Raw genomic sequence first — 27883 nt, forward strand, 5'->3', positions numbered from 1 at the left:
TAACTACGTAAAATTTTCATGAAGATAATTAGAAAATGCTCTTCTTTACTTGTATAAGTTGCATGTTTCGTGAATGGAGGCTGTGTTCTAGAAAAAAAATGCAAACTCGTCACATAACTGAAAAGAAAAAATAGAAGAGCGAGTAAAATTTTGCATTGCCCCATGTGGACATAAGAAACTGACGCTATGGCGTGTATAGTTTCCGACAAAATGATATTGGTAACTTTGGTAGCAAAATAAAACTCAAATATACAGCTGAATAAATACGTAAATAAATCAATGAATAAGTTAAAAAAAAAAAAAAAAAACTCGGCAGCCATTCTGATACTGCTGCGCTGTTGTCTGGTATGGTGAACCATGAAAACTCTTCGTATTTACTTGAGCGTGACATGTAACAAATGTGCTTGCAATGTTTAATTAACATGTTTTACTCGTAATTGATTAATAACATTGTAGTATAATGATATGAAAAGGTGGTAGTATTATGTAGGAACCCCGACCATAATAATGTTAATAAGAAATAAGTAGCACCACGAATAGAAGAACAATGGAAAGGATAAGAAACTATGATGATGGTAAATCGTAATAAAATAAAAATAAATCTAATTTTTTATTGGTCCCATCAAAGTTGTAAGCCTAGTACTATGTATTTCTAGCTTACTTCTCCAGAATAGATATATTTTCACTCGAAATAATTAATTTAATGTTCCAGTCCCACTTTCCCCTTATTTATCCGCTGTACAAACAAGGGGCGTGCCACAGAGGTGAACATAATAGCCTTGCGGCGGCCATAGGTACCGTGGATATGAACAGTTAGCCTGGCGGCAGCCACAGTAAAATTAAAGGTGCCACCTGCTACGGAAGGTGGCACAATTATATTGTTGTAGGTTGAGCTAGTATATCGTGGTCGGTATTATAATATTTTTGCTCGTTATGGACCGAAAGGTCTCCCGTCGGCATGCTTTATTATGATGTACCAGCTTTCTTTCCACACCCACTCTCCGCCTCACCTACTTATATCGCACTCTATCCATCCTAATAACTCTACAATAGTATACATACATGTACCAAAGGCTTTTTCCCCCTTACACGGTGGGTAGCCAAAAAGAAACAGGCATAAAAACCATTCCCACCCATTCCATCCCTTGTGCCTCCTTTAATGTCCAAGTCTCTATCCCAGAAAGTGTCGTGGGCACAATCACTCCTTCGTACAGTCTTCCTCTTAGCGTTCACCCCCAGAAACCTTTCTCATTAGACTTCATTCCCCCAAAAGATTAACTTACTATTTTCATTCTATAATTTACCTCTACCTCCACTCCTCCATCCCATTTTCATTCTATAAATTACCTCTACCTCCACTCCTCCATCTACTGCTACATGCGACCCTAAATAGTTAAAACTCTCCACTTCCTCCAGACTCTTTGTACAACTCGTCACCATATTTTTGCCCACATTTACTTTCAGCTTTCTGTTCTCACGTACCTTCCCAAAATCCGCCACCAGCAGCTTCATACTCTCTTTTGTCTGATCCACGAACGCAGTGTCATAAAAAATGTACCTCTCCCTCTTCCCGCTAGCTTCTGTAACCATCCCCAACCCTCTCCCCATCACCCTCGCACCATATACACGATGAACGACTATAGTGACATTACACACCCCTGGTGCAGCCCCACCTTTACCTCAAACCACCCATTCTCTCCATGCCTTATCCTTACACAAGTTCTGCTGCTCCCGTAAAAAAAAGAATGACTGACCTCGATAGCTTTCCTTCTATCCCATGCATCTGCAATATATCCGACAATGTCTTCTTGCCAACCCTGCCATAGGCCTTCTCCATTAAAGACTAAAAGAAACTCTTACTTTTGGCAAAAGCTTCATACATATCTGCCTTACTGCAAACATTTGATCCATGTACCTTGTTTGTTGATATATATATATATATATATATATATATATATATATATATATATATATATATATATATACATATATATATATTGTATATATAATCAAACGACACTTCTTCCCCAATTATTTCCTCAGTTCTCCCCCAAATCGTCTTAGTTAACATCCTCCCCTAAGACTTACCAACTGCGCTGATCCCTGAAAGGCAATTACATTCAAATTATCTCCTTTCCTGCTGTATAGTGAAACAGAACATGCACTCCTCCAGCATGCTCTCCTTCTGGCCTCTGTCACATACCCTCCCCTGAGCACGTATTAAACAACTTTGCTATAGTAAGATACCAGCTTTCACCACTTTCAGTGTTCTTCGTATTTCATTTTCTCCTTTTGTCCAATAATTTTCTCCTACCAAGAGATGTCAAGATAAGAGGGAGGGAGGAGGGTGGAGGCGAGTGGAATATATAGGGAATGGAATGGGTGGGAGTGGTTTCTATGCCTTTTTCTTTTTGGCTACCCCCCCGTGTAGGGGGAAAAAGCCTTTGGTATATGTACGTATTTTCTCCTACCATCACAGTCATTTTCTTACTTTTACTCCCACTGCTTTAATTAACCTCTCCGCAGACTCCTCCACATTCAAGAAATCCCTGAGATAGCCTAGCTATCTTCCCATCACAGACTTCACTTCTGTTCGTCTGTCACCCTTAACCTTTTCTTCTCAATCTGATTCTGAACCTGCCCCAGTTTCACCTTCTTTAAAAACGTATTTTTATCATTTCCAAAATTTCCACCAAACTTTTACCCTCCCCCCTACTCTTTGCCTCCCTCACCTTGCCTTTCTCTTCTCTCCCTTTTCAGTATCTTTCATATGCTTCCCTAGTTCTGTTTTGCAACCACTTATCACAAGCTTGCTTCTCTTCCACTGATGCATTTACCTGTTCACCTCCACCATTCGCTACCTCTCTTGTCCCCCCCCCCATCCTCCTCATTTCACATACTATCTTTGCGCAATTTATCACTTATTCCCTGAAACAGATTTTCTTCTTTTACTTCTGCCTCCCCCCCCCCCCATCCTTCGCCACCTCCCACACTTCTCTAAATTTCTCTTGGTATTACTACTCTTTATCTTTCTCATTTAATTTGCTTACCCTCAGTCACCATTTCTCCTCCTTTCTTTTCTTCCTCTACTTTTCCTTCATTTCCGATTTTCCTTCTACCAGATAATGATCTGATAAACCCCTGCTCTCTCCCCCTGAATATATATATATATATATATGTATGTAATGTATGTATGTATGTATGTATCCTGAACTTTTCCAATCCTCTCTCTAGGTACCACTGTATAGTCCATTAATACTCTCTCAACCACCTTCCTCTCCATAACCCTTTCGTACGTGTCCTTAACGTAAGTAATTTATGTTTCTCTCTCTTAAACACCATATTCACAGGAATTAACTCCCTTTCTAGATAAATCTCTAACAACTCAGTGTGACATTGTAAAAAAGAAAAGGTAATATGAAAATATTTTGAACGACTGCCAACCTACACTTCTTTCATTTATCGTAATTCTTCCTTTATTCTCCTTTGACGTCATTCCGTATTACATCCCAAACATTCACTCCGTAGAATTCAGTGCACACACACACACACACACACACACACACACACACACACACACACACACACACACACACACACACACACACACACACACACACACACACACACACACACACACACACACACACACACACACACACACACACACACACACACACACACACACACACACACACACACTCTCTCTCTCTCTCTCACTACCGCAGGAGCGATTAAGGTTATGACGTTTTGAAATAGTGGAAAGCAAGAGAGGGATGTCCAGCTGAATGGAGAGAGAATTGAGCAAATAGAAAGTTATAGATATCGGCGAACAGATGTACATGAGAATAGAACAATGAAAGAAGGATATATATATAGAAGTGCACCGTCTATCAGAGAGTGGGTGTCAGGTTGATTTAGACGAACCTTGGGGACACGGGAACAGAAGTTGGAGAGCCAGGTGCAGGCTTTTTACCCTCTCCCCACCCAAATTGTCTGTGACCCTCACCTTAAGTGCCCCTACTCTTCACCTAAACGGCGCTTGTTCTTCACCTAAAATGCTCTAAATGCCCGCCAAAATCGTCCCTGCTTTTTACATTTATTCTTGGCTAAACCGCTCAGGCTCCTGTCTCAGTGGCCCTGCCATCACTCCTCGCCTCACCTCACCTCAGTAGAATCAACTGACTACCACCACCATATATGTATGGGTATAAATCACACACACACACACACACACACACACACACACACACACACACACACACACACACACACACACACACACACACACACACACACACACACATATATATATATATATATATATATATATATATATATATATATATATATATATATATACATATACACACACATAGTTAAATCATCCTAATTTTAGTGTTCTTGTTAGGAGATTAAGTTAAGGTATCCATCTATCTATCCATAAACGTTAAAAAAAATTCACACGATATTACACGCAAGCTGCCTGTCGATAAAATATATCCAGGTTGCTCCCAATACTACGCTGTACGATCCACATATTTATTTCAGCTGCCGCCCGCCAGGTGATTATATTCAGCTGAAAGAGACGTTCTCCGCAGCGAGAGGGTTAGACTTGTCCCGATTGAATGATTCATGTCCGGAATTCCCCCCCCCCTTCCTCAGCTGAAAAAATGCGTTAATCAGAATCAAAGTCCATGAAAACAGCGCGACTCAAGTTCACAGAGCGGCCTTGGGACTTTCTGTGTATGTGCAGCACATCAGCCCTCCTCACTTCACGTAAATCTGCGATGTCCCACTTTCCCTCTTTGTAAGGCTTAAATCACCACAGCCAAGATGGCAGCCGTAATCAGAGAATCATAGCGGTTAATCTGGAACGAGTCTATCTTATATATAGTCAAGTTAGCCCCCTACCATCACCCCCATTCCTCTCTTAATCCCCATGCCCCTCATGTCTTGAAAAGTCAGAGGTAACCAGTAAGGTCCAAATTTTCTGTTCTTGTTGTGTGATTTAGTCCTTAACACAACCCCGTCAGCTAATTAGGTTGTTCCAAAAAGGATGACTGTGTGCTCCCAAATAATAACCCTGTCGTGAAAAGGCGCACCTTGCTAGCGCGCTCTCTACGTCAACGAGATGCAGAAGCCATTTCATCGCAGCAAGGGCGTGGCTTTGCTAATCAAGCTACGAGCAAGAGTATGACCTCCATAATTCGGTAAGATAGAAGAGGAGGGAAGGTGGGAAAGGATCGAGGGATCCGACGATTACCCAGTTGGTTAATGGAGGCAAACATCGTGACGGCGCATAGCCACACACTCCCTTCTTCAGATCTCAGGAATATTCCTGATATGTCTTTACAGTCTCCAGGCAGATCAGATTTATGTGTCGCAGCCACGGCTTACATGAACACTCCCACGGTATCCTTCCCCCAGCGTGATCTCCCTCAGAGGCGACCCTGTACACAGAGTCATCGTCCGAGAGGTAGACCACCTATGTAGTGTCTTCATCGACGTGCGATGTTGGCGCCATCGAGTACGCTCTGTTTTCGAAAGTTATCATTCTAGTGTTACTTCATTATACTCCGGAAAGACTTCATGATGGAAACATTCGGACGCGACTTAAATGCCTTGATGATGTTCCCAGTCTCACATCCATATAGCAAGATAGGGATCACAAGGTTCTTGAAGACACGAACTCTTCTCCTCATGCAAAGGCACCCGCAGTGCCAGATAGTCCGGTCGATACTGGTCATAATTCTATAAGTCATTCCCAGTCATGTATTTACTGCCAGGTCCGGACCCGCGGATATATGCACTGTGGAAATAGATATGTTTATCCAAGCTCTTCACATTCTACCCACATTCTGACCTGCCGTGCATTCTCATATACATATATATATATATATATATATATATATATATATGTATGTATATATATGTATATGTATATATATATAAATATATATATATATATGTATATATATATATATATATATATATATATATATATATATATATATATATACACATACATACATATACCAAAGGCTTTTTCCCTCTTACACGGGGGGTAGCCAAAAATAAAAAAGGCACAGAAACCACTCCCACCCATTCCATCCCCTACATATTCCATTCCCCTCCACCCTCCTCCCTCCCTCACATCTCGGCACCTCCTGGATGACGGGTCATCCCTGCATCCTGTCCACTGCCCTGGGTCAAAAGCAGTGTCGCAAGACACAGCACATCCACAGCAAGGCCGCTTCATTAATTCGGCGACCCCCCTCTCCGTCCCCTCATATGTGTGTGTGTATATATATATATACATATTTATATAGTGTATATATATATATATATATATATATATATATATATATATATATATATATATCAGACCCCTGGATTGTTGTCTTAATCCAAATTTTAGATCATTGGTTACACTTTATTTAGTGATTCAAGTTTAGCAGAAGGACAAATAAAGTATAGTAATAGTAATTTTGTATCATAAATAACCAATATAGATATGGTTATAGCTGGTTTTTAATTAGCACATAAAGAACCCAGTGAACATAGCAGACATACGATTGCATAAGTGCATAGATATAGACGTGTAGTCAACAACGAGGAATATTTTTGTCGTGGCTGATGTACTATATCATATTGATTTCTACTTCAGCATGCCGACGATACTATTTACACAATTGGTGAAAAGATTCTTAAGTATTTACTGATAGTATACAATATGTTATAACATTTAGGTTACACATATATCCTTTTCAAGGGCTGTACAGAAATGTTCTTTATTTATTTACAAGAGAAAGAATTTTTGTTGTAATGAAAGTATACACAAATATACAAAAATTAAATAGATATAAAACTTGTGTTAAGGAGTGACTAAAACAAAAACTGCGGCAATCGGGTACACTTAGAAAACATTCAGTTATACTTAGGGGACACATTAAGAAGTGGCGGCTACGGACGCTTTATTGCGGTACACGTGCGCTGTGATCCTATCCGGCAACGCGATTTGCTCTCCCACTCATCCTGTGTTAAACACAAAATGGTGGAAATTTAGATTACCTTAGTTTGAATTTGCGAGGAATTGTTGGTAATTCTTTTTACGTGTTTAGCACGGGAGGGGTGAGGAGCAAATCGTGTTGCCAGTCGGGACTGTTGCGCATACTACAAGGATGGTGCGTATATAGTATACCTGTCAAGCTATTGTAGTGTCTTGCCGTAAGGTTTTGGGTAAGAGACCATAATTTTGTGTATAAAACGGTAATTAAACCATAAGAAAACAATCTTTTTTTGTCATTCAATATGTATTTGTTTCAAAACAAATGCAGAATGAAAATAATGTAAGGCTTCAGCGGCTTTCGAGCCAGGCAGCATTTTACATATCAGATTGGTGAAGTGTTCAGCTGTCATCAACAGCAAATGTTGTTTTGCCAAACATTGGCAAAACAGGATTTGATTCAGTTAAATGTTATTTTCATTATTGTTGACTTGCTGGCGAAATTGCTGATCAGTCGGTACATACTGTTTGGCCATTTTGAACGCAAGCTTGTGTTTTTCGGATTCCTTGTGCATATTCACATACTTCTTCCGACTTCGTGATCTGATTGTGAAACTCCTTGTCATGTTTCCATTCAGGGTGGCATCGCCCAAAGTACAACCGTGGCTTTTTCGCAGTAGATTTTGACGCCATGCTGACCGTGACGACGCATGAAATCTTAAAAAGATATATAGAGCACATGATTAGAATAACACTACATGACCGTAACATAATTATTGCAGGTAATATAGACATAGCCTCGCTGCCTCCCGCTACGCCACCACCAACTTATCACAGTCGTGCCCAGGAAAAGAGCGTGAGACGTCCCGCGTCTCATGCTTATGTCCCCGAAACCCACGCCGACTCCAAGTAGGGTCCAGCCATCACTCTTTCTCGCTCTGGAACTTGCCCTCGCTAACGGAAAAAAAAAAAAAAAAAAAAAAAAATCGACACATCCAACAAATTCCGACGTTCGACAACGCCACGGTTTTATTTCAGCATGTCAGTCCTGTTGGAAATTTATTTGGCAAATAATACCCAGCTGGCAACTCTGCATCCTTGTTTTCAACTTACGCTGTAAAACTTGAAAATCACAGAAATTACGAAGACACGCAAAAAACGTAAGACTTGACAGGTATGATATAGCAAGCCACATGTTGTGACTCCGCTATTTATCTATATCAGAGAGGGATCAGCGATTAGCTCGTGGGCTGCACTTGTTTTGGTATTAGTTTGTCTATAAATCCGTATTGTTTTATTTACTACGTTATCATAATATTATTTATATATTTTCGTATTTCGCAAAGTACCATATGAGTTGCCATAAATGTTTCTGTATGAGCTTAGCCAATATAGCGTTTTTTTTTTACAATGTAAACACAAATTTTTAGTATTTAATTTGATTTTCTTGTATTTTCAGAATCTGTTGCCGACACTAATTCACGTGAAAAATGACAAAGAGCTGATTGAAGCAACGGTCAAGTAAGTAATTTGTCAGACTTGTATAATTCAAAATTTAACAGGGCACTATTTGTAGAAACAGTTCTCAGACTGTGGTATGCATACCCACAGAAGCATGCAGACAACTTTCAGGGGATATACCAGCTGCTCTCATATTGTAAACTATGTTACCGGCATTGTGTGAAACTCTGATAATGCATAGACTACCAAGGCACCAAGAGGCCATAGTGAGACAGGAAACCAGCACTTAAGATTGGTTGGGAGACATCTCCAAACATAAAAGGTCCACTCAAAGGAACGGCCACGGCGGAGCTCAAGGTTGAGTTGCATGGTATGGCGCTTGTACACTGGAATTTTGGTACCGTTGGCTGCGTAAAGGTGCAAGATTGGAGGCAGAAACTTTTGACATGCTCGGGCTGGCAAAACACAGACATCGGAATCAGAGTCTGGATGGATGTCATGCAGAATGTCTGAAAAAGGAGGTGCAGTGATGGTGGACTGGCTGGTGAGGTTATTTAATGTTTGTTCAAGAGAGGGTAGAGTGCTGGAGGACTGGAGGAGTGCCTGTATAGTTCCACTTTACAAGGATAAAGGGGACGAGTGTGAGTGTGGTATATGTACGTATATATATATATATATATATATATATATATATATATATATATATATATATATATATATATATATATATATATTATATATATATATATTATATATATATATATATATATATGTTTCTGTCATTGATCTTTTTTGCTATTACAACAGTTATTTATTTATATATTTATTTATTATTATTTTTTTTTTTTCAGGGTTCTACAGGAACTGATGACTCCTGTAGAATGCCTCATGCCCATCGAGATTATGAGCCGAAATTGTGAGGGTCAACGAATCATACATGAACTTGAAGCAGCCATTCATTCCACTAAAAAACTCTTTCTGGACACCCGTGTTACCAAAGCCCTTATTGATTTCATGAATTCCATCCTAAAGGTATGTGGACCCTATGTTTATCATATCCAAAAATTGTAGTGATTTGAATTGTAAATAAAGATTTTTCAAAAAATTTTGGCCTGTACAATTTAGGTAGATTTTTCTTCAGTAGATTAATAAATTTTTCAATCAACCAATGAATCCAGATCTCAGGTCTATATTGCAGGAGACAAACAGTTCACAGGTAACCAAACACCACCCAAAATATTAAACCACAATTACTCAAGGAAGAAATATTGTGGTGTTGTTTGGGTAATTTGAGAGTTGGTCAGTGAAAGAAGATGCATTTTGTGATGTGTGTGGTGACTGAATCTTGAGTAATTTGAGTCTGTAGCCTGGCCTATTTTGTACTGGTACTTTTTTAATGATGAGTGGTGGCCTGAATGCAATCATGCCAATGTAGTTTTTGTTTGCGATGGGATGGATTTCCCTGATGAGCTGAAATCTGGTGAAGTCGATGGAGTAGGAAGTTTAGCGGTTGGTCTTGGAGAGATTGTTTTGTTACCTGAGTGCGTGTGTTTTTATGTGGACATATTGTGAGGTAGAATTTTTAGGTTGTTGAAGATATTTGAGTTATATGATGCTATTTTTTCACTTTCAGGGTTGTGTTTATGTAATATGGGGGGGAGGATGGGCTTAAGAGTTCTTGCATAGAATTGTGTGCCTATCATTTTCATATAACCTACTGTTTCATGGGGAGTATTTGGGTTTCTACATGTAGATCTTTTATTGGGGGTAGTTTTAATTATCTGGTTATTATTCTTAAAGCTTTGTTCTGTGTTGCTCATAGGATGTCTTTATTTTCTTAGTTGTAAGAAACCATGCTGTGGAGGTGTAGTCAGATGAGATTCATATGAGTTGTTTTTATAATGTGATTGATGTTTTTACATTATGATTTCTTTTATCTAGTTTCAAAATTGAAATGATAATAGAAATTTGGATTTGTTTTCACATTGTTAGTAATACTTTGACTGTTTTAGTGGCCTTAATTGTGGCATAATATTCCTCACTGTATACGTCTTTTTCTTTTATATCAGGAGTCCAAGATTTTAACAATGGAAGAATGTGAAATGATTAACCATAGCCTTCTTCTGGTGAGAAACTTGCTTCATGTACATGTTCCAAGTACCCAGGCCCATGATGACCCTCAATCAAATAATAACTCTACCACCCAGGTAAGAAAATGTTTTGACAAGGCAGGTAATGGTTTAATGTTGATCCCTTTGCCTCCTAGGGGATGACACAAAGATGAACAAAGTATCTCTGCAGGAGCCAGTATAAAAGGATAAGTGGTATCTAGTACAGTATAAGCAAGTAATAATGGTGTAAATAATTGTTGCCCTCTGTTTCACAACATGGAAACCCATAGCCCTACAGTCTTCCCATAGATTTGATGGCAGAAATGTTGGACTACTGTATGTGTTGTATTAGTGTGGGACTCTATGTCACCAGCTTATAGTAGTAAGAAGAGATTATCAGTTGCTGGTTGTCAACTCTTTCCAGTTCATGGAACTTGTTCATATCCAGTTTATGATCAAGCTGCTTACCTCTGAGACATAGTTCATGGTTCACCTGTAGAGAAAGCAGTCTCTCTCTCTCTCTCTCTCTCTCTCTCTCTCTCTCTCTCTTTCTCTCTCTCTCTCTCTCTCTCTCTCTCTGTCTCTCTCTCTCTCTCTGTGTCTGTCTGTCTTTTACAGGCTCTGTCTGTGTCTGTCTATCTCTCATTCTCTCTTACTGTATTCCTTCATAGGTTTACTTTTTTATAGGACATTAAGAAATTACTTCTGTTAACATATTTATTTCAAATGCAGTGTGTACAATTGCATTATTGTGTTGTACTTTACTATGAATTTTCTTACTTTCAGTGTGGCACTGGTGAAGTTTTGACAGAAGACCAGATCATGTGGAACCTATTTGCACAACGTTTTGATAACATCATCATTCAACTTTTAACTTGCAGCCAGCAGGTAAACCATCAAAAATCATGTTAAATCTGTAAAAATGGGAAGAAGTTAATGAGTTTGTAGAAACAAGTGAAAATGTGATACCAGAAAGGATAAAGCTACTGTAATTTTTTTTATTATAGGTATGGAATTAGAATAATTATATTAACCTCTTCATTCCGGGGCACATTGCATGTCTGGCAGCATTAGCTGCCCGACGTGCGATGCTGCGTCATAATAATCGTATTATAAAAAATAAAGTCAGTGCTCAATTGTTCGTTCTCTTTCACCCGTGAATTTTGATAACCATAGAAAATATGATGAAGCCAGTCTAGAGAGAATGGAGGTTATGTAGGTACAACTACAATAAATATAATCAAGTCGCTGACGTTGGCATCATCGCGTACCCACTTGCTCCTCATGACGCCTACGTAAGCGTCACTGTTGGAAGTGGTTAACATTAATAAAAATAAATTTACTTTTTTTAGATTTGAGATGCATGAGGGTGGGTGGGTGGATGGGAGGTGAGGGAGTATGTATGAGAAATAAATTGACACAGCCTGAAGGGATTTCTCCCCGTCATCTCCTTTTCTGCATGAGGGGACGGAGAGGGTGGTCGCCAGTTTAATGAAAAAGCAACCTTGTTGTGGATGTGCTGTGTCTTGTGACACTGCTTCTGACCCAGAGCAGTGGGCAAGTTGTAGGGATGACCCATCATCCAGGAGGTGCCAAGATAAGAGTGAGGGAAGAGGGTGGAGGGGAGTGGGGTATGTAGGTGATGGAATGGGTGAGAGTTCCTCATCCTCTTCCTTTACTTCTCACTGACTGTCTCTTTAATTCTTCTATTTCTTTAGTCAGATTTTTATTATCTTTCTTTAATTCTTCCAGTTTATCAACTCTTTCAGCAACCAGAGTCAATTTGTTAAACCTAACCTCCCATTCTTCATTCATTTTTTTTTTTAGTTTCTCCTCTAGATTTACTTGTCAGGGGAGGTTGTCACCTCCCTCTTTAAATCCATAAAAGCAGTTATCTTCTCTTTCCATTGAGCTGTTATCATCTATATTTCTGCTCTTGACACCTCTGATTTTTTGTTGTTCCTTGTCTGTGTATTCTGCCCCCCGTTTATTTACACCTCTCCTAAGATCCGGGGCCCGTTCGTCCCCTTCCTCGTTTCCTTCCATTTTCCTCAGTAATCCATCTCTCTCTCCTATTTCTTCACCTTCCCAATACACCACGAGCTTTCCCCCTTCCGTACTAATACAACAAGGTACTCCCTCGTTGAGATCTATAAAAGTTGCACTTCTTTTCCGGAGTTCCAATCTTTGCTGTGTATCCGACGTACATGCGTGTGTGTATGTATATGTATATATTAGTCCATGTGCAATTTAAAGTACTCATGAAATAACTATGCATGATAGAACTCATATGTGAAAATGACAAAGAAAAGAAGTTTTTAAATTTATTCAAGTGTGTTAGTTTTCAACAATTTGGTAAAAATAGACACATCCTAAGCCTTTTCCTCCTTATAAGGTAGATCTTTTGGTCAAAGCACCTACATACATCATATATTTGTAACAGATATTAAAATGAACATGTGTTATAAAGAATGCACTTTTTCAAGGTTTCATTGAAACTGTCATGGTTTAGTTTATATGCTGCCAAACCTAAGCAGTCCAGTTGCATGACAAAGATATGGAAAGTTGTTGATGGTTTGTAGGATTGGCTACTAGAGATTTTTGTAAAGTTGTTTTTGAAGCTTAACTGTCATGTACACTTCAGTCTTATTATATATGGTTATATATTGTTCATAACTTGGTAACAAGTAAGGATAGAAGTCTTAATATGTATGTGTGACCTGGGTCATGCAGTGTACTCAAGGAAATCCAGTTATCATTCAGCTGTCAAAGACATACTACCTGTCAGGAGTTTTCATGACAAGGATGAAGTATTTAGAAAATTGGAAATTGTTTGCAGCATGATGCTAATTATACAATTTCTTCTTTTGCAGCACTTGTGGAACATAACCATGGTACAGTTAGTGTCTCTGATGTATCGTGAGCAACAACAAGGCACGATCAGGAAACTCATTAAAGAGTGGCTGGACACATCCTTGCCAGAGTCCTCTGAAGATGAAGAGAATAACACAATGTCCTCATCTTCATCGGTATGTGCTCTAAATATGTTCCTATCTTTCCCTTTTCCATGACATTTCATGGTTTAAATATATATATATATATATATATATATATAATATATATATATATATATATATATATATATATATATATATACCCACACACACATATATATATTTAGAAATTGTCCGAGACAAATGAGAGTGATAGGTGGGGAAGGGTAAACGAAGATGGGCTTAAGAATACATTTATTGTCCTAACATTTAGGTCTCTATGATCTTCTTCGGAGGACTTGCTACAATACATTGTGATCACAAAATTTATACCCGTAGTGGGAGGAACTCATCAAGCCTTGAGTGTCAGGTTTTTTCCAGAGCGTCAATTATTAAGAGACTAGTTGCTTCGTTTACCCTTCCCCACCTATCACTCTCACATGTGTATATATATATATATATATATATATATATATATATATATATATATATATATATATATATATATATATATACATACATACATACTATAATAAAGTAGCTTCTGTCTGTCTGTTTGTTTGTTCACAAACTCCTAGTGTTTGGGAGATAGACCCCCATAAGAATATACATTCTGATACCCTATCACTCCAGATACTTGGGTAACTATATTTCATTTCCAAAAAAATATTATTTTGGCTAGGGTTAAGGGTTTAAGGGGTATGATGGGGTAACATGCCACTACTGTAGTGTCCCCTTAAAGCGATTAGCATTTTGTGACAAAAATTACTATGATTAAACAAACCATTGTATGTGTTCATAAATATTATTTATATTTGTGAAATCAATGTTGCCACAAACTATGATAGCCTTTGTAAGGAGAAAGCATGTAAATATAGAATTATTGTATAATTTTACCAAATATTTAAATATTGGTTATTTTTATTTTACTTTTTCGTGGGCGGTAATATAGTTGAGTTCAAAGATAATGAAAGGGTTATATTCTTTTCTTACAGCCGAATATATTTTATTTCCAAAGGCTGTCTCGCTCCTCAAATTGATTTTTTTTTTTTTTCTACTTTCTTAAGATTTTATTTGTGTTACCTTTTCCATTGAGTTATATTGATACGTGTAACTTTTCTTCACAAATTCTATCAAAATTAAAATGATCATCTGACTCCTTATGTATATAGCCCGAGCTTGCGGGGAGAAACAAACATAAAACTGGTGTAAACACAATTTGTGTAAATTGCTTGTTATTTGGTTATTGAAATTGCTTAAGGTTTATTTTTTGTAAAAAATCCATTGTTTTGATTTATATTATCAATGAGAGATATAAAAGCAGATTCAAAACATCTACGTTTCATAGTATGGTTTTCATATTTAATAATGTTTGAATTATTCCAGTCAGCATTGTGGCCTGTATCAAATCTATGTCTAACAATTTTAATAACCAAGTAAAAAGCAATTTACGCAAAATGTGTTTACACCAGTTTTATGTTTGTTTCTCCCCGCAAGCTCAGGCTATATAAGGAGTCAGATGTTTCTCCACTGTGTTATTTCTGAAGAAGCCCTGCTGGGCGAAACATTAAATACATTGGATCCCATACTTTGCGTTCGGCCTCTCTCCTACAATACAATCTCTTCTTAGCATCCATTCCCAAATGTCTATTTCTCATTATATTTTTTAATCCCTCAAGGCACCTACTTGCTTCTTTCACTGTACAATATACCTCTACTTCCACTGCTCACTTTCTTGCCACATGCAACCCCAAGTATCTAAAGCTATTCATTTCCTCCAGCCTGACTTATTTAATACCCACCTCCAAATTGCTACAATCCTCTCCCCTTGTACATCTCATCACCTTACTTTTACCCACATTAACTTTCAAATTTCTCCTCTTTTTTAGTTATACTGTATAGTTGATAAAAGTTTTACCAACTTTTTAGTTATACTGTACTTAATTCATATCTTAAACTGGACACTCAAATTGTGTCAAACTGATATGAAATATCATCATTTCAAAAAATTGGGTCAGTATGGTTCATGATGCTGTTTCAGTTTACATATTTTTTTCCTTTGTTATCTTATATTTTTATCCTTGTCTGGATTGTTGATTTCATAAATTTTAAGCAGTCATTATTTCAAGGATTTCAGTGACACTCGTATGGACCAGTCACACAGCATTCTTTTATGATTGGAGACTAATCTTCAATCAGAAAAGAATGCTGATCAATTTTAATTTCAACAATGCCTCCTTTCTACTACTCTCCTTAAATTTCTCCCTTACCACATCTATTACTCCACTTCCTCAGCACAATATTAATTCCAAATACAGATGAACTAGTTATTGGTGACAAAATACCAATACTTCTTAATACATTCATTTTTTCAGCATGCACTTTAATTGATAATTTCTGCCATTTGTAGACCTGTATTTTGAGTAATCAGAGGCATTAGAATAAGCAAGATCTTGTACCAATGTAAGATTATGCTAATGTTCATATATGGTTCTTTATTTCCAGGATGCTGTTTCTACATCAGACCCAGTGTCAGACTCATCTGAACGTTTATCACCTGTGGATGGAATGACAAAGAAAGAAATTACTCAGGGTCAAACTAATGACATATCACTAATGACTCAGTGTTGTAAAATTGAGAAAGAAGATAGTAGTAAGGATAGTGGATTTGGCCCCTTAGGATCTATGATAGATGTGGAGTCCTCACAAGATGATTCTGCCCCAGAAGGGTCAAAAGAACATAAATCAAAATCTCGAGTATCAGAAAGTATTGACAGCGAAGGTAGCAGGTGCAAGTCATCTGAAAGTGGGGTTCACACAGATGAAGAGATGGGACAAGACATAACACAGACAAAAGATGTTATTAAATCTGATTTAAACACTGACCAAAGTCTTGATGACCTTGTAAGTAAAGGTGCCAACGATGAACTGTTGTGTAAAGAAGAGGCTGAAATAGAAGAAAGTGAAGTAGGTGAAAGAGAAAATGATAGATGTACTAGTGGAGGAAGTGAAGGTGGTAGTGAGAGTAGCAGTCCAATCCCCACCATGGAGCAAGAACCATCTGGAGTACCAGTAGAGGTTGAGGAAGATCACCCAGTGAAAGGATCACCCAATGGGGAAGATGTCTTGTTATCTTCCATTGTTGCACTTAAGATGGAGCAAGACTTAGTCAAATGTGAAAGTGTAACTGGAGACAAGTTACCAGTAATTGATTTGGGAGAGCGTATGGAGGAAGAGGTAGTAGAATCAACAACTGGTCCATATCAAGAGAATGCACACATATCCATAAAATCACAGACCATTTTGAAACATCCCCCAAATGAAGAGGAATCTGGTTCTGGTGACTCTAGTGTGAAGAAGTCACCTCTTCCATTACCTAAGTTGCACAAGGCTAAACCACTTGCTGGGCAAAAGAGAACAAGACATGCAATGTCACAAAAGAAGCTCACAGACACTCAAGAGACAAATGAGTCCAGCAACTCAACAGGGTCAGAATGTGATGAGGGCCCACACGCTAAGCGTCATCATCATCAGAAGCCACACAAGATGTTGAGTAAACCACGGCCAGCAAAGATGCTACAGAAGGCACTACAGGAACGCAATATTAAGCGCAGCAAACTGCTCAAACGAAAAGAAAGCAATAGTGTCAAAGCTAAAGCTCTCCTGCACCATCACCCCACACCTGAAGATATATCCAATTTGCTCAAAGAGTTCACAATCGATTTCATGATGAATGGTTACTCCAATCTTGTCCAGGGACTCCGAATGCAGGTTCTCCTGCCATACCAGATTGACTTGGATAAGTCTCATCTTTTGTGGCTCATCACTTACTTTCTCAGATTTGCTGTGGAGTTGGACCTTGAACTTTCACAGATTTGCCCAGTTCTTTCAGTTGATGTAAGTAACCACTGCACACTTCTTTGAAAATGAATAATTTTGCCTGTTTAGGGAACAGAGATAACAGTGACATGTAAACTTTAACAGCTCAGTTTGTCACATCTCAAAAATCTTTGTATTTTGAAGAAACTTGTTTCAAACAAGTTGCTTGTAGATCTGATTTGGATTTGAGCTTTGCTAATGGACATGTTTTGTCAATACATTGGCTGTAAATAATGTTTATCAGGTTATTGTGCATCAAATATTATATATATATTTTTTTCATTTCTTGCTTTCTATCTGGTTATTTTTGCGCACATTTCCTTTCTCAACAAGATCACTGCACATAGTGAAAACAGATTGAAAGCTTTCATTCATTACTTCAGCCTGAGCTGATGCTTCCTCAAAAACTTTTTTTTTTTTTTTTCATTGGTATTCATGGAACACTATCCTATATTTACATAAAATGTTGGTTATTGTCTTTTTTGGGGCAGGTTGTGTCGTATTTGGTATATGAAGGTGTAGTTATGCAGGAAGAACTGGAAAGAGCTGTGCGTGCAGGTGAGCAGAATTTGGTACCTCATGTACGCCGCCTACACCTGGTGGTTACTGCATTACGTGAATTCTTCATATCATTTGAATTGTGTATGAAGAAGGAACAAACCAGTCTGGACTCAAGACACATATTGAAGATGAGAGGTATTTTGACTAAATTATTAAGTGTTTTTGTCATGTGATATAGTTATGGATAACTCTCAACCATAAGATTGCTCCTTAGAAATTTATGATTAAGGTATAGTTGAATACCTTCAGCATAGACAAAGGTTCTGTTGTGACAGATATTAGAAAATTATATTTAGCTAAGAAGATAACTCCTCATTAGGTCTTGATTGATAGGGGACCCTGTTATGTTTACCTCACTACTGAGTAAAGTCATGTCAACCAGAGCAAAAAATCTACTATATATATATATATATATATATATATATATATATATATATATATATATATATATATATTTACCTAGTTGTATTTTATGGAACGAGCTATGCTTGTAGTGACCCATTTTTGTATCTCTCTGCATCCAGTTTGTTCTTAAAATCTTGTATAGTTTTGGCACTCACTGTTAGTTTGTTCCAGACATCAATCATTCTGTGTGGGAAGCTATTCTTTTTCAAATCTCTTCTGTAACTGTCCTCTTGTTTCTCTTCTGTCCCATCTTGATAAGTTGTCTCTATCAAGAACTTCCATCCCTTTCATAATTCTATAAATGGTTAGCAAATCACCTCTTTCTCTTCTTTGTTCCAGTGTTGATAGATGTAATTAATCCAATCTTTGTTCATATGTCAAATCTGATGGTGTAGGTGCCATTTTTATCCCACTTTTTTTTTTTTTCCTCCAAATTCCATTATACTACACTTCTTAATATTGAATTCCATCTCCCACTTCCTACTCCATTCCCATATTTTATTGAGATCACTCTGCAGCAACTCACAATCTTCTACAGTGTTCATTTTTTTCAACAGTTTTGCATCGTCCGCAAAGAAGCTCATATAACTTTCAATTCCTTTATCTATATCATTAATATATATAGCAAACATTATTGGGACCAAAACTGCTCCTTGTGGAACTCCACTAATCACTTCATCCCAATTAGAATGTTTGTCTCGTATCACCACTCTCATTTTTCTTTCATGCAAGAAGTCTTCCATCCACTTTAGCAGTTTGCCCTGTATTCCTCCTTCAGTTTCTAATTTCTTTAGCAATTTCTTGTGTGGCTTCTTATCAAAAGCTTTTTTCAGGTCTAGAAATGCACAATCAGCCCATCCATCTCTTTCTTGTATTATGTCTATTAGTCTTGAATAGAAACACACCAAGTTTGTGACACATGATCTTCCTTGTCTAAATCCACATTATCTTGATTTAGTGCATTGTTTTTTTTCCAAATGCTTTACCCATCTAATTTTGACCATTCTTTCACAAATTTTAGTTACCGTACTTGTATGAGAGACTGGTCTATAGTTAGTAGGGTCTTCCTTTTTTCCCTCTTTACATATTGGTACTATATTTGCTTTTTTCCATTCTTCTGGAACTTTTCCTTCTTTCATTGAACTGCTTATTAGACTATGTATTTTGTCTGTTAGTTCGTTCCAGCATTTTCTCATAATCCAGTTTGCCATTTCATCTGGACCATGCGATTTTCTAACATCAAGATTACTCAAGTGATTCATTATTTCATTCCTTGTTACTTCTGTCTCTTTCATAGGGGGGATTTTTCCCTCCCACTCAACATCTCTAAGTTGTATGTTCTCCCTCATAAACAATGATTTAAAATGCTTGTTCATAATTTCTCCATTTCTACCATACTTCTCATGCATTTCATCTCAAACACATTTAAACTCTTCCTCTCTTCCTCTCCTATGTTCCATTTCTGCCCCATGAAGTGCTGTTGGCACAATCACCCCTTCATACAATCTCCTCTTGGCATTCATTCTCAAATGTCTGTTTCTCATTACACTTTTTTATCCCCCAAGACATTTAATTGCTTCTCTCAATCTACAATCTACCTTCACCTCCACTCCTTTTCCTGCCATATGTGACTCCAAGTATCTCTCCTTTAATACTCACTTTCAAATTGCTGCTGTCCTCTCCCCTTGTATATCTCATCACCTTACATTTACCCACATTTACCTTGAACTTTCTCCTCTTGCACACCTTCCCAAACTCTGTCACTAACTCCCTTAATCTTCCCTCTGATCCTGCCACTAGCATGGTGTCATCAGCAAACAACTGACATACGTCCCACTTTTTTCCATTTTCTTTAACCATCTCCACTCTCTTGCCCATTACCCTTGCATTTACTTCCTGCACCACCCCATCCATATACATATTAAACAGCTATGGTGACATGACACATCCTTGGGGAAGTCCTACCTTTACCTCAAACCACTCTCCATTTCTAATTCTAACACAGGGTCTACTACTCTCATAAAAATCTTGACTGCCCTAAACAGCTTTCCCCTGATCCTTCCTGTCTACCCTGTCATAAGCCTTTTCCAGATCCATGAAATTCCAAAAAATATCCTTACCCTATGCTAAAACTTTATCACATATCTGTCTTACCACAAAAATTTGATCCATGCGACTCCTACCTTTCCTAAGCCCACTCTGTTCTTCACCAATTACTCCCTCTGTTTCTCTCCTTCACAAAAACCTCCCATAAGCCTTACCAACTACACTCAACAAACTTATCCCTCTGAAACTAATACACTCACATTTGTTCCCTTTTCCCACATAAAGTGGAACTACACAGGTACTCCTCCACTCCTCTGGCACTCTACCTTCTTTTAGACAGACATTAAACGACCTCACCAGCCAGTCCACCACACTGTACCTCCTTTTTTTAGACACTGCATGTCACCCATCTAACCGAGGTGCTTCACCTGCTCTCATCATTTTGATGACTGCTTTCACTTTGTCTTTCCTTATTTCTCCCCCATTTTCCTCATCCATTACTATCATTTTCTTACCACCTACTACAACCATCATTCCTTCCCTATCCTCCCCCATATTTACCAACTCGCAAAATATTGTGACCATCTTCCTATTACTGCCACCTTTTCTGTTACCATCTCTCCATCTGCACCTTTTACCTTTTCTTCTTGATTCACCTCCCCTTCTTCTCATAATTTCCTTCCAAAATACCTTTTTGTTACTTTCAAAAATTTCTGTCACACTCTTCCCCACTTTACATAAGCTCTCCTTTTTGCCTCCTTTATTTTCACTATGAGGGGATGAGGAGGGAGGGTTACCATGTAAATGAAGCAGCCCTGCTGTTGATGTACTGTGTCTTGCTGCATTGCTTCTGATCCAGGCAGTGGGCAGGAGACGGCCTCCATCGAGGTACAACTCTGAAGGGCTGGTATTCAGTATTCAGACCATGCCTAAGAAGTCTCTCTTTGTTTATCTTTCTTCCACTTTTCACACAAGAAGAACTGACAGTCAAACAGAAAGAAATTTTGGGAGTAGGATGCCCACATTGTTGAAACATTTGTTATTAGAGCTTATACTAATTTTGATAATTGTTGTTTTGCAGTACTCCCATATATTTATTTTCTTTCAACAGAGGAGTTGGGTCAACTGGTTGAAGTGCGTCAGTTGTTTTTACTTCTGATTAGGATGTTTCGTCCTGGCATCATGAACCTGAATTACCTCCAGGACCTAATCATCACAAATCATCGCTTTCTGATCACACAGGAAGGACTTGCTGCAACTGCAGTGACTTCTGAACAACACTTTGACATTTTTGATCATGTCAAACAGTAAGTTTCCTTCTTTCCCAAAGTTTTTACATTAAGCCTTTATCCTCCACTAAATAACAATTTAATGCCAACTTTGAAAGTAGATGTTTTAATCATTGTACAGCATTGTGACCTTGTTATATTTTACCCAAGCACTATTATGGTTTTGACTGTTTTGAGTGTTTTAAGATAATAAATTTTTCCCTTTTTGATTTAGTAGGATGTCATCTTCCTTTGCTCAAAGACATGGTTATACTTAGTTTTCCTGCTGGAAGGTAAAGTGTATGTTTGTTTTTTGAGAGAATCAAGGTATTGTAGTTTTTATACAGTGGAATTTCATAACTAATTTTTCATAACATTCTCTCAGATGTTAGGTATGAAAAAAGGCATCCTCCTGGTAGGCCCAAAGACTAAATCAACTTCATCTTGCATAGAGTTGCTCTATTTCAGTGGTTCTCAAGCCTTTTTGACTCCTGCCCCCTTTTCACCACAAGTTGGAATGCTATTATACCCTTTCTACATTTATCTAACTCAAAAGGTCAAAAATATGTTTTTGTCAATTTAGTCTGTAACATCTAAAAAAGTGTGATGCCCTTCTCTAGATTATGTTGATTATAGAATTTTTAGTTTTATATTTTATCAAAAGACCAAAATATAAACAGTCTAAAAATCTGTGGTCTCAGGTTGCCACTCCCCACAATGTTAAAATTCCCCATGGTTGAGAACCCCTGCTCCATTCAAAACTTATAAGTACAGAAAGGACAGTCTGTTTTTTATGTAATGAAATCATCTACCTCACCATTTCAGTGCTATTGCACAGTATAGATTTTGTTTAGAAAAATACTAGATCTCAACTTGAATTTTGTCTTGGTTGGCAAGGACCTCATGTAAGCTGAGTGATTAAAGAGAGAAACAAGTGGGTAGATCATATGTACTTAGTCCTCAAGAGATCACTTATAAAGTATTGTACAAGAAGGATCAGCTAGTCAGTCAATCTGTTGCCTTGATTCTCACTTGCAGGAGACCCACAGCCCCCAGTAAACAACCCATAGCCAGTTCAACTCATAAGTCATTCAGTATAGAGGTTAACTGATCAAATGCACCTTCCCACAGTAGTCCCACCTTTTATGGCAAAAAGAGGATCCTCACAAATGCAAAACAGGTCCTTCTCAGATATCCACTGATCAAAGCACTCTTCATCTTTCCGTCTCCACCTAGAGGTGTAGGCCCAAGGGGCTGGTACCTGGTCTCAGGTATTGTACAAGGGAATATTGTGGCAAATTCAAGAAAAAAGTGAAATCAGAAACAAAATGGTAGAAGAGATAAGTAACTTTGAAGTGAGGAAAATGAGAATGGTAATTTAGGGAGAAAGAGGTCAGGTAGCATTCCACAAGAATTGGAGCTGACATTAGTTGTGTTCCTCATACATAAATGATTTAACAGAAGGAATAGATAGCTCTCTATCAACTTTAGTTGCATTTCATTCCACATTTTTACATAAAGAGAGTTGACAACTAATAACTTGTTAGTGAGACTGGCCTATAGTTTGTTGGTTCTTCCTTGAATCCTCCTTTATATATTGGTACAATTCCACACTGATACAACACAGACATCAGTCTACAAAATTTCTTTCCAGAGGTCAGTGGTGAGAACCTAAGAACCATTGCCAGCCATTGCAGGTCTACATGTTTCTAGTCAGTAAAACTAAAGGCAACATTGGTTATTATCAATATATAGCTGTATGGTTATATTTGAAAATGATACCTAAGTATAAGATATCTTAACAATAGAACATCTGAAAAAAAATTACTAGAGTAAAAAATGACAGGTTGTGTGAGGCACATAGTAGAAAATAAAAGGAGTATAACTCATGTAGGTGAGTATCACTGTATGAATACCCAAAATCTGTACAGAGCAACATGGTGCCTAATGGGTTAACAACTTTGTCTTTGTAAGGCAGTCTGAGAACTATCTCTTTTTTTTGCTCCCATCCTTTTGAATTCGACCTGTTGCTTCTTCAAGGTACAACACTAAGTATTACCTATTGATTTACACAGGCTCAATAATGTTCTGCTTATGCATCAGCATACTTTTTATAGCATTAAAGAAGCATTCTGTGGCACTGAATGGCTTTTGACAAATTGGACCCTCCACTGTATACCTAGTTTGAGTCTTAGTCAAAAGACAAGGCTTGTTCTGGGCTGCAAAATATCTTGATAAGTATGGAGTTCACCTTTGTTTCTTCTGATTTATGTAATCTTAATCCCTTTGATCTGATGGCATTATTCTGTGATGTTTTGGCTAATGCCAGATGATTTTATTGATTGGAGGGACAGATAAAAAAAAAAAAAAAAAATGGGATCATTAGTTATGGTCCCATTTTGTTTTGAGTCTTCCCTTCAGTAGAATAGAATTGTTTGGCCTTGGCCAGAAAAAATCTGCAGAGTTCTTCTCTGTGTTGAAGGGGTTAAATAAAACTCAGGACAGAATGTTTAAGTGGTAGGTAATCTTTAGTCATCAAAATCCATATGAGTAGTAATGCTAACATATGTAGCCTATCCTTTATGTAATATATATAAATCTTTTGATATGGGGCTAGTTGAATTTACTTTGATACTAAAGTAAGGCTGTTTAGCATGCAGTAATTAGATATATTCATGTTAGCTTTTTTCTAAGACTCGGTTACACATTTTAGATCAAGCATTGGCATGAGCTTCATTATGTATTTCAAATTCTCTCGTCTTTTATCTTCCAGCTTAGTTATCTTTAGCTAGGGAAAAATAGTAGTTTTTCATTTCATGAATTCCATAAAGTCAATATGTTATATCTCTTTTTCTTCATAGGTTTGCTACACTTGAGATCATGCGTCAGTATGGCAGATTATTGGAGAATTTCTGTATGAATGATGAAAAGGTGAATGATTGCATATTCACCATGATGCACCATGTTGCTGGGGATCTTCGAGCAGTGAATGTTCTACTGCAGCCTACTGTCCTGAGCACATTTCTTCGCATCTGGAAGGAGGGTTTTGAACTTTGTGTAGTAAGTTGTGCACCTCAGAATTTTACTTCAGATATCATTAGTCTGATGAAGACATTCTTATCTTTCTATTTTCCTTCCTCCTTTAGATATATCATGCTACATTTGTCAATGAAACTATACTTAAGTGTATGAAATACATAAAAGTATATTTTTGTGTTAACATCATTATATCTGATTTTTAGGACTGGGCTGATCTCATAGAATATGTATTAAGGAAATGTACCAGAGTCCGTCAGGAACCTCCAAACAAGAAGGATGGAAAGGACCAAACCAAATTAGAGTACCCAACAATTGAGCTCACGTTAGTATGGCTTTAGTTCCTCGTTGTTTTTCCATAGCAGTTTAAAAAATTTAATACGTACATACATATACCAATGGCTTTTTCCCCCTTACAAGGGAGGTAGCCAAAAACAAAGGCATAAAATCCACTCTCACCCATTCCATCCCCACGTACAGTGTTCCCTCGCCACTTTGCGCTTCACGTTTTGTGGCTTCAGTGCTTCGCGGGTTTTTCCAATTTTGGATTCCTTTCCAATGGAAATAAGATATATCTGGGATCACATGTGGCCATGAATGGAAGATTGGAGGTGGTGAATTAGAGTAAAGGAGGCAAATAAATTTATATTTTTTCTTGGCAATTATTCTTTGGCCCTCCCATATATCTTTTGGAAGAAATTTTGGACTGTTGCCTGTATTGTATTAAGGGACTGTTTTTGTGTCACTGGCTGAAAGTAATAGGAGAGGAGCAGTTACTTTTTGCTGGTTTTCCATATGTGAAATGGTGGAATGTCGGGGGTTATGGAAATTGTTATGGGGAATAAGTATCTGGGGATAAATACCAAGGGGTCATTGTTCCCAAGGCACTTTATGAAGGAGCAACTTAAATTTTGAAGGAGGCAGAAAGGAAGAGCCTAAACATGTTTAAGAGGTATGGAGGATATTGGAAGGATGGATGGAGTGAAAAGTGTGGAGGTTGAACAGTGAGCAGGTGTGGAGAGCTGTCAAATGGGGAGCATGTGTGTAGAAGGAGTGAGTGAAGAGAGACTGAGAAAAAGTTTGTTGGAAGCAGAAATTGATGGAATACACTTTGGAGGAAGACAGTTAAGTGGATGGAGAAGGTGAGAAGGGGACTAGATGCAAGAGGAAAGCCTGCCAAGCAAGGAAGAGGGAGTGCAGGGGATGGGAATGAGTGGAGAGTGGTCATGGATGGATGAGGAATTGTCATTGTATAATGAAGTGGTTGAGGCAAATAGTTCTGGCTACATTGCCTTTGACTCAAGTGGTGGTAAGGGTTAGGGATGACTCTTCATCCATAAAGTGCTAAGATGGGGAAGGGTCATGAATGAGTTTTGGCTGGGTGTGAGATGGGTTCATACATTGACTAATCCATTCCTCTTACAAGGGATTTTTTTTTTTATCATCAATGTATGTATTCTTTAATATTGCAAAACTGTTATTAAATTTTATCAAGATGGGAAACATTTTATGAATTTTGTATTGCAGAAATGAAGATTTGGATCAGCTCTATACTCTCTACTCAGCATCAGCAAGTGAGCAGGATATGATGGACAAGATCAAAGAGATTTGCTGTGATGATTCCATCGAAGAACCAATTAAGAAAGAAGTATGTCTTTGTTTAGTGATTCTTTAGTGGGGAATATATATATATAAGATAAATATATACCCAGTTATAGCATCCATAGCCTACTCATGTTAACTTTAATATGGGCCTTTTAATGTAAAAGAATTTTTTTTTTTTTTAGATGATATTGATGACTCTAAAATCTCGGTCATTAAATGTGCATGGTTGTGGCACATATGAGAGTAAAATGGAAAAGGAAAAAGATGGGCAGTATGTTTGTGAGAAGGAAGATGGATGTGTTAACATTAAGTGGGACTAAGTTGAAAGGGAGGGGGTGATTTTGAGTTGGGAGAGTCAGGAGTGGAGGAGGGGATGAAGGAGGGAAGGGGTAGCTCTGCTGGTAAGTATTTACCTAATTGATGAGATAGGAGAGCATGTAGTCGAATGGAGGGAAATATCTTCAAGGTTAATGTAGGTTAAGGTGAAACTGGGATGGGAGATATTGGTTTTTGTAAGCACATATTGGCCTGGAAGTGAGAAGAGTGAGGAGGAAAGGGAGGCGTTTTGGATAGATTTAAACGAGTGTTTAGAGAGTTTTAGGAAGATTGTCAGGGTATTAGTGTCAGGAGATCTCAATGTTAAAGTAGTAAATGAGTCAGTAGATTGAGTTTTGGGGAAATTTGGAGTACATACATATATCACTGGAGTGCTGGGTAAAAACTGTAGTGATGTGTTTAGAAAGGGAATTGATGATAGCAAATACAGTATTCAAAAAGAGAGCTAAGTATAAGTGTACATGGAAAAGAGTGGTGGATGGAAAGGTGGTTGATTAGGCATTAATTGACTAATTGTTGTATCCATAGGAAGAATTCTGGATGTCCATGTTCATAGGGGAAAGAGTGGGGGAATGTGAGATAATTTTTTGGTAGAATGGAAATTGAGAGTAGAGGAAAATTGGAGAAAGAGGAAAAGGACAGAAGGTAAACAGGTGCTCAGAGTAAACAATTTGAATGAGAAGGGAAAGGAGAAGGAATACCAGAGGCTGATAGAAGATTGGGATATTGTGAGGAATAAAGTAGAGGTAGGAGTAGAAGAGGAATGGGCTTGTCGTAAGAAGGAAATGGCAATGTTTGCAAAGATGGTTTACGGAGCAAGGAGGATGGGAGAGAATAAAAGGAAGGGTAGTGAGTGGTGGGTTGATGAGGTGGAGATGGTAGTTAAAGAGAAGAAATGACCATATGTAGATTGGTTGCCAAGTAGGACTCAGGAAGCATATGAGAAGTACAAGAAAGAGTTAGAAGCAAAATGTAAAATAATAGAGGCAAAAAGGAGAGCAGATGTAAAATGGGATAGGAATATAACAATTTTTTTAAAAGAATAAAAAGATGTTTTGGAAGGAAGTGAAAGTGAGAAGGGTAACCCAGTTAGAGAGGATAAGATAAAAAGTGCAGATGGACAGATGTTAATGGAAGTTGAGGCAATAAGAGGAAGATGGTTAGAGTATTATA

General features: G+C 37.8%; 1 protein-coding gene across 1 annotated transcript in view; it reads left to right on the top strand.

Annotated features, from left to right (window-relative positions):
* Window positions 1-27883, top strand: part of tim (timeless) — a gene marked incomplete at its 5' end in the record, with an annotated part of 72349 nt that overhangs the window by 24022 nt on the left and 20444 nt on the right. The window contains 11 exon segments of the mRNA XM_076182837.1: window positions 8469-8530; window positions 9322-9502; window positions 10540-10677; window positions 11368-11469; window positions 13455-13610; window positions 16080-17471; window positions 17945-18149; window positions 21577-21772; window positions 24595-24793; window positions 24976-25094; window positions 26297-26417. Coding sequence (XP_076038952.1) covers window positions 8469-8530; window positions 9322-9502; window positions 10540-10677; window positions 11368-11469; window positions 13455-13610; window positions 16080-17471; window positions 17945-18149; window positions 21577-21772; window positions 24595-24793; window positions 24976-25094; window positions 26297-26417 — 2871 coding nt within the window.

Source organism: Oratosquilla oratoria, unplaced genomic scaffold, assembly GCF_046742065.1.
Source record: "Oratosquilla oratoria isolate Oo_2021 unplaced genomic scaffold, ASM4674206v1 SCAFFOLD89, whole genome shotgun sequence".
Taxonomy (NCBI): Eukaryota; Metazoa; Arthropoda; class Malacostraca; order Stomatopoda; family Squillidae; genus Oratosquilla; species Oratosquilla oratoria.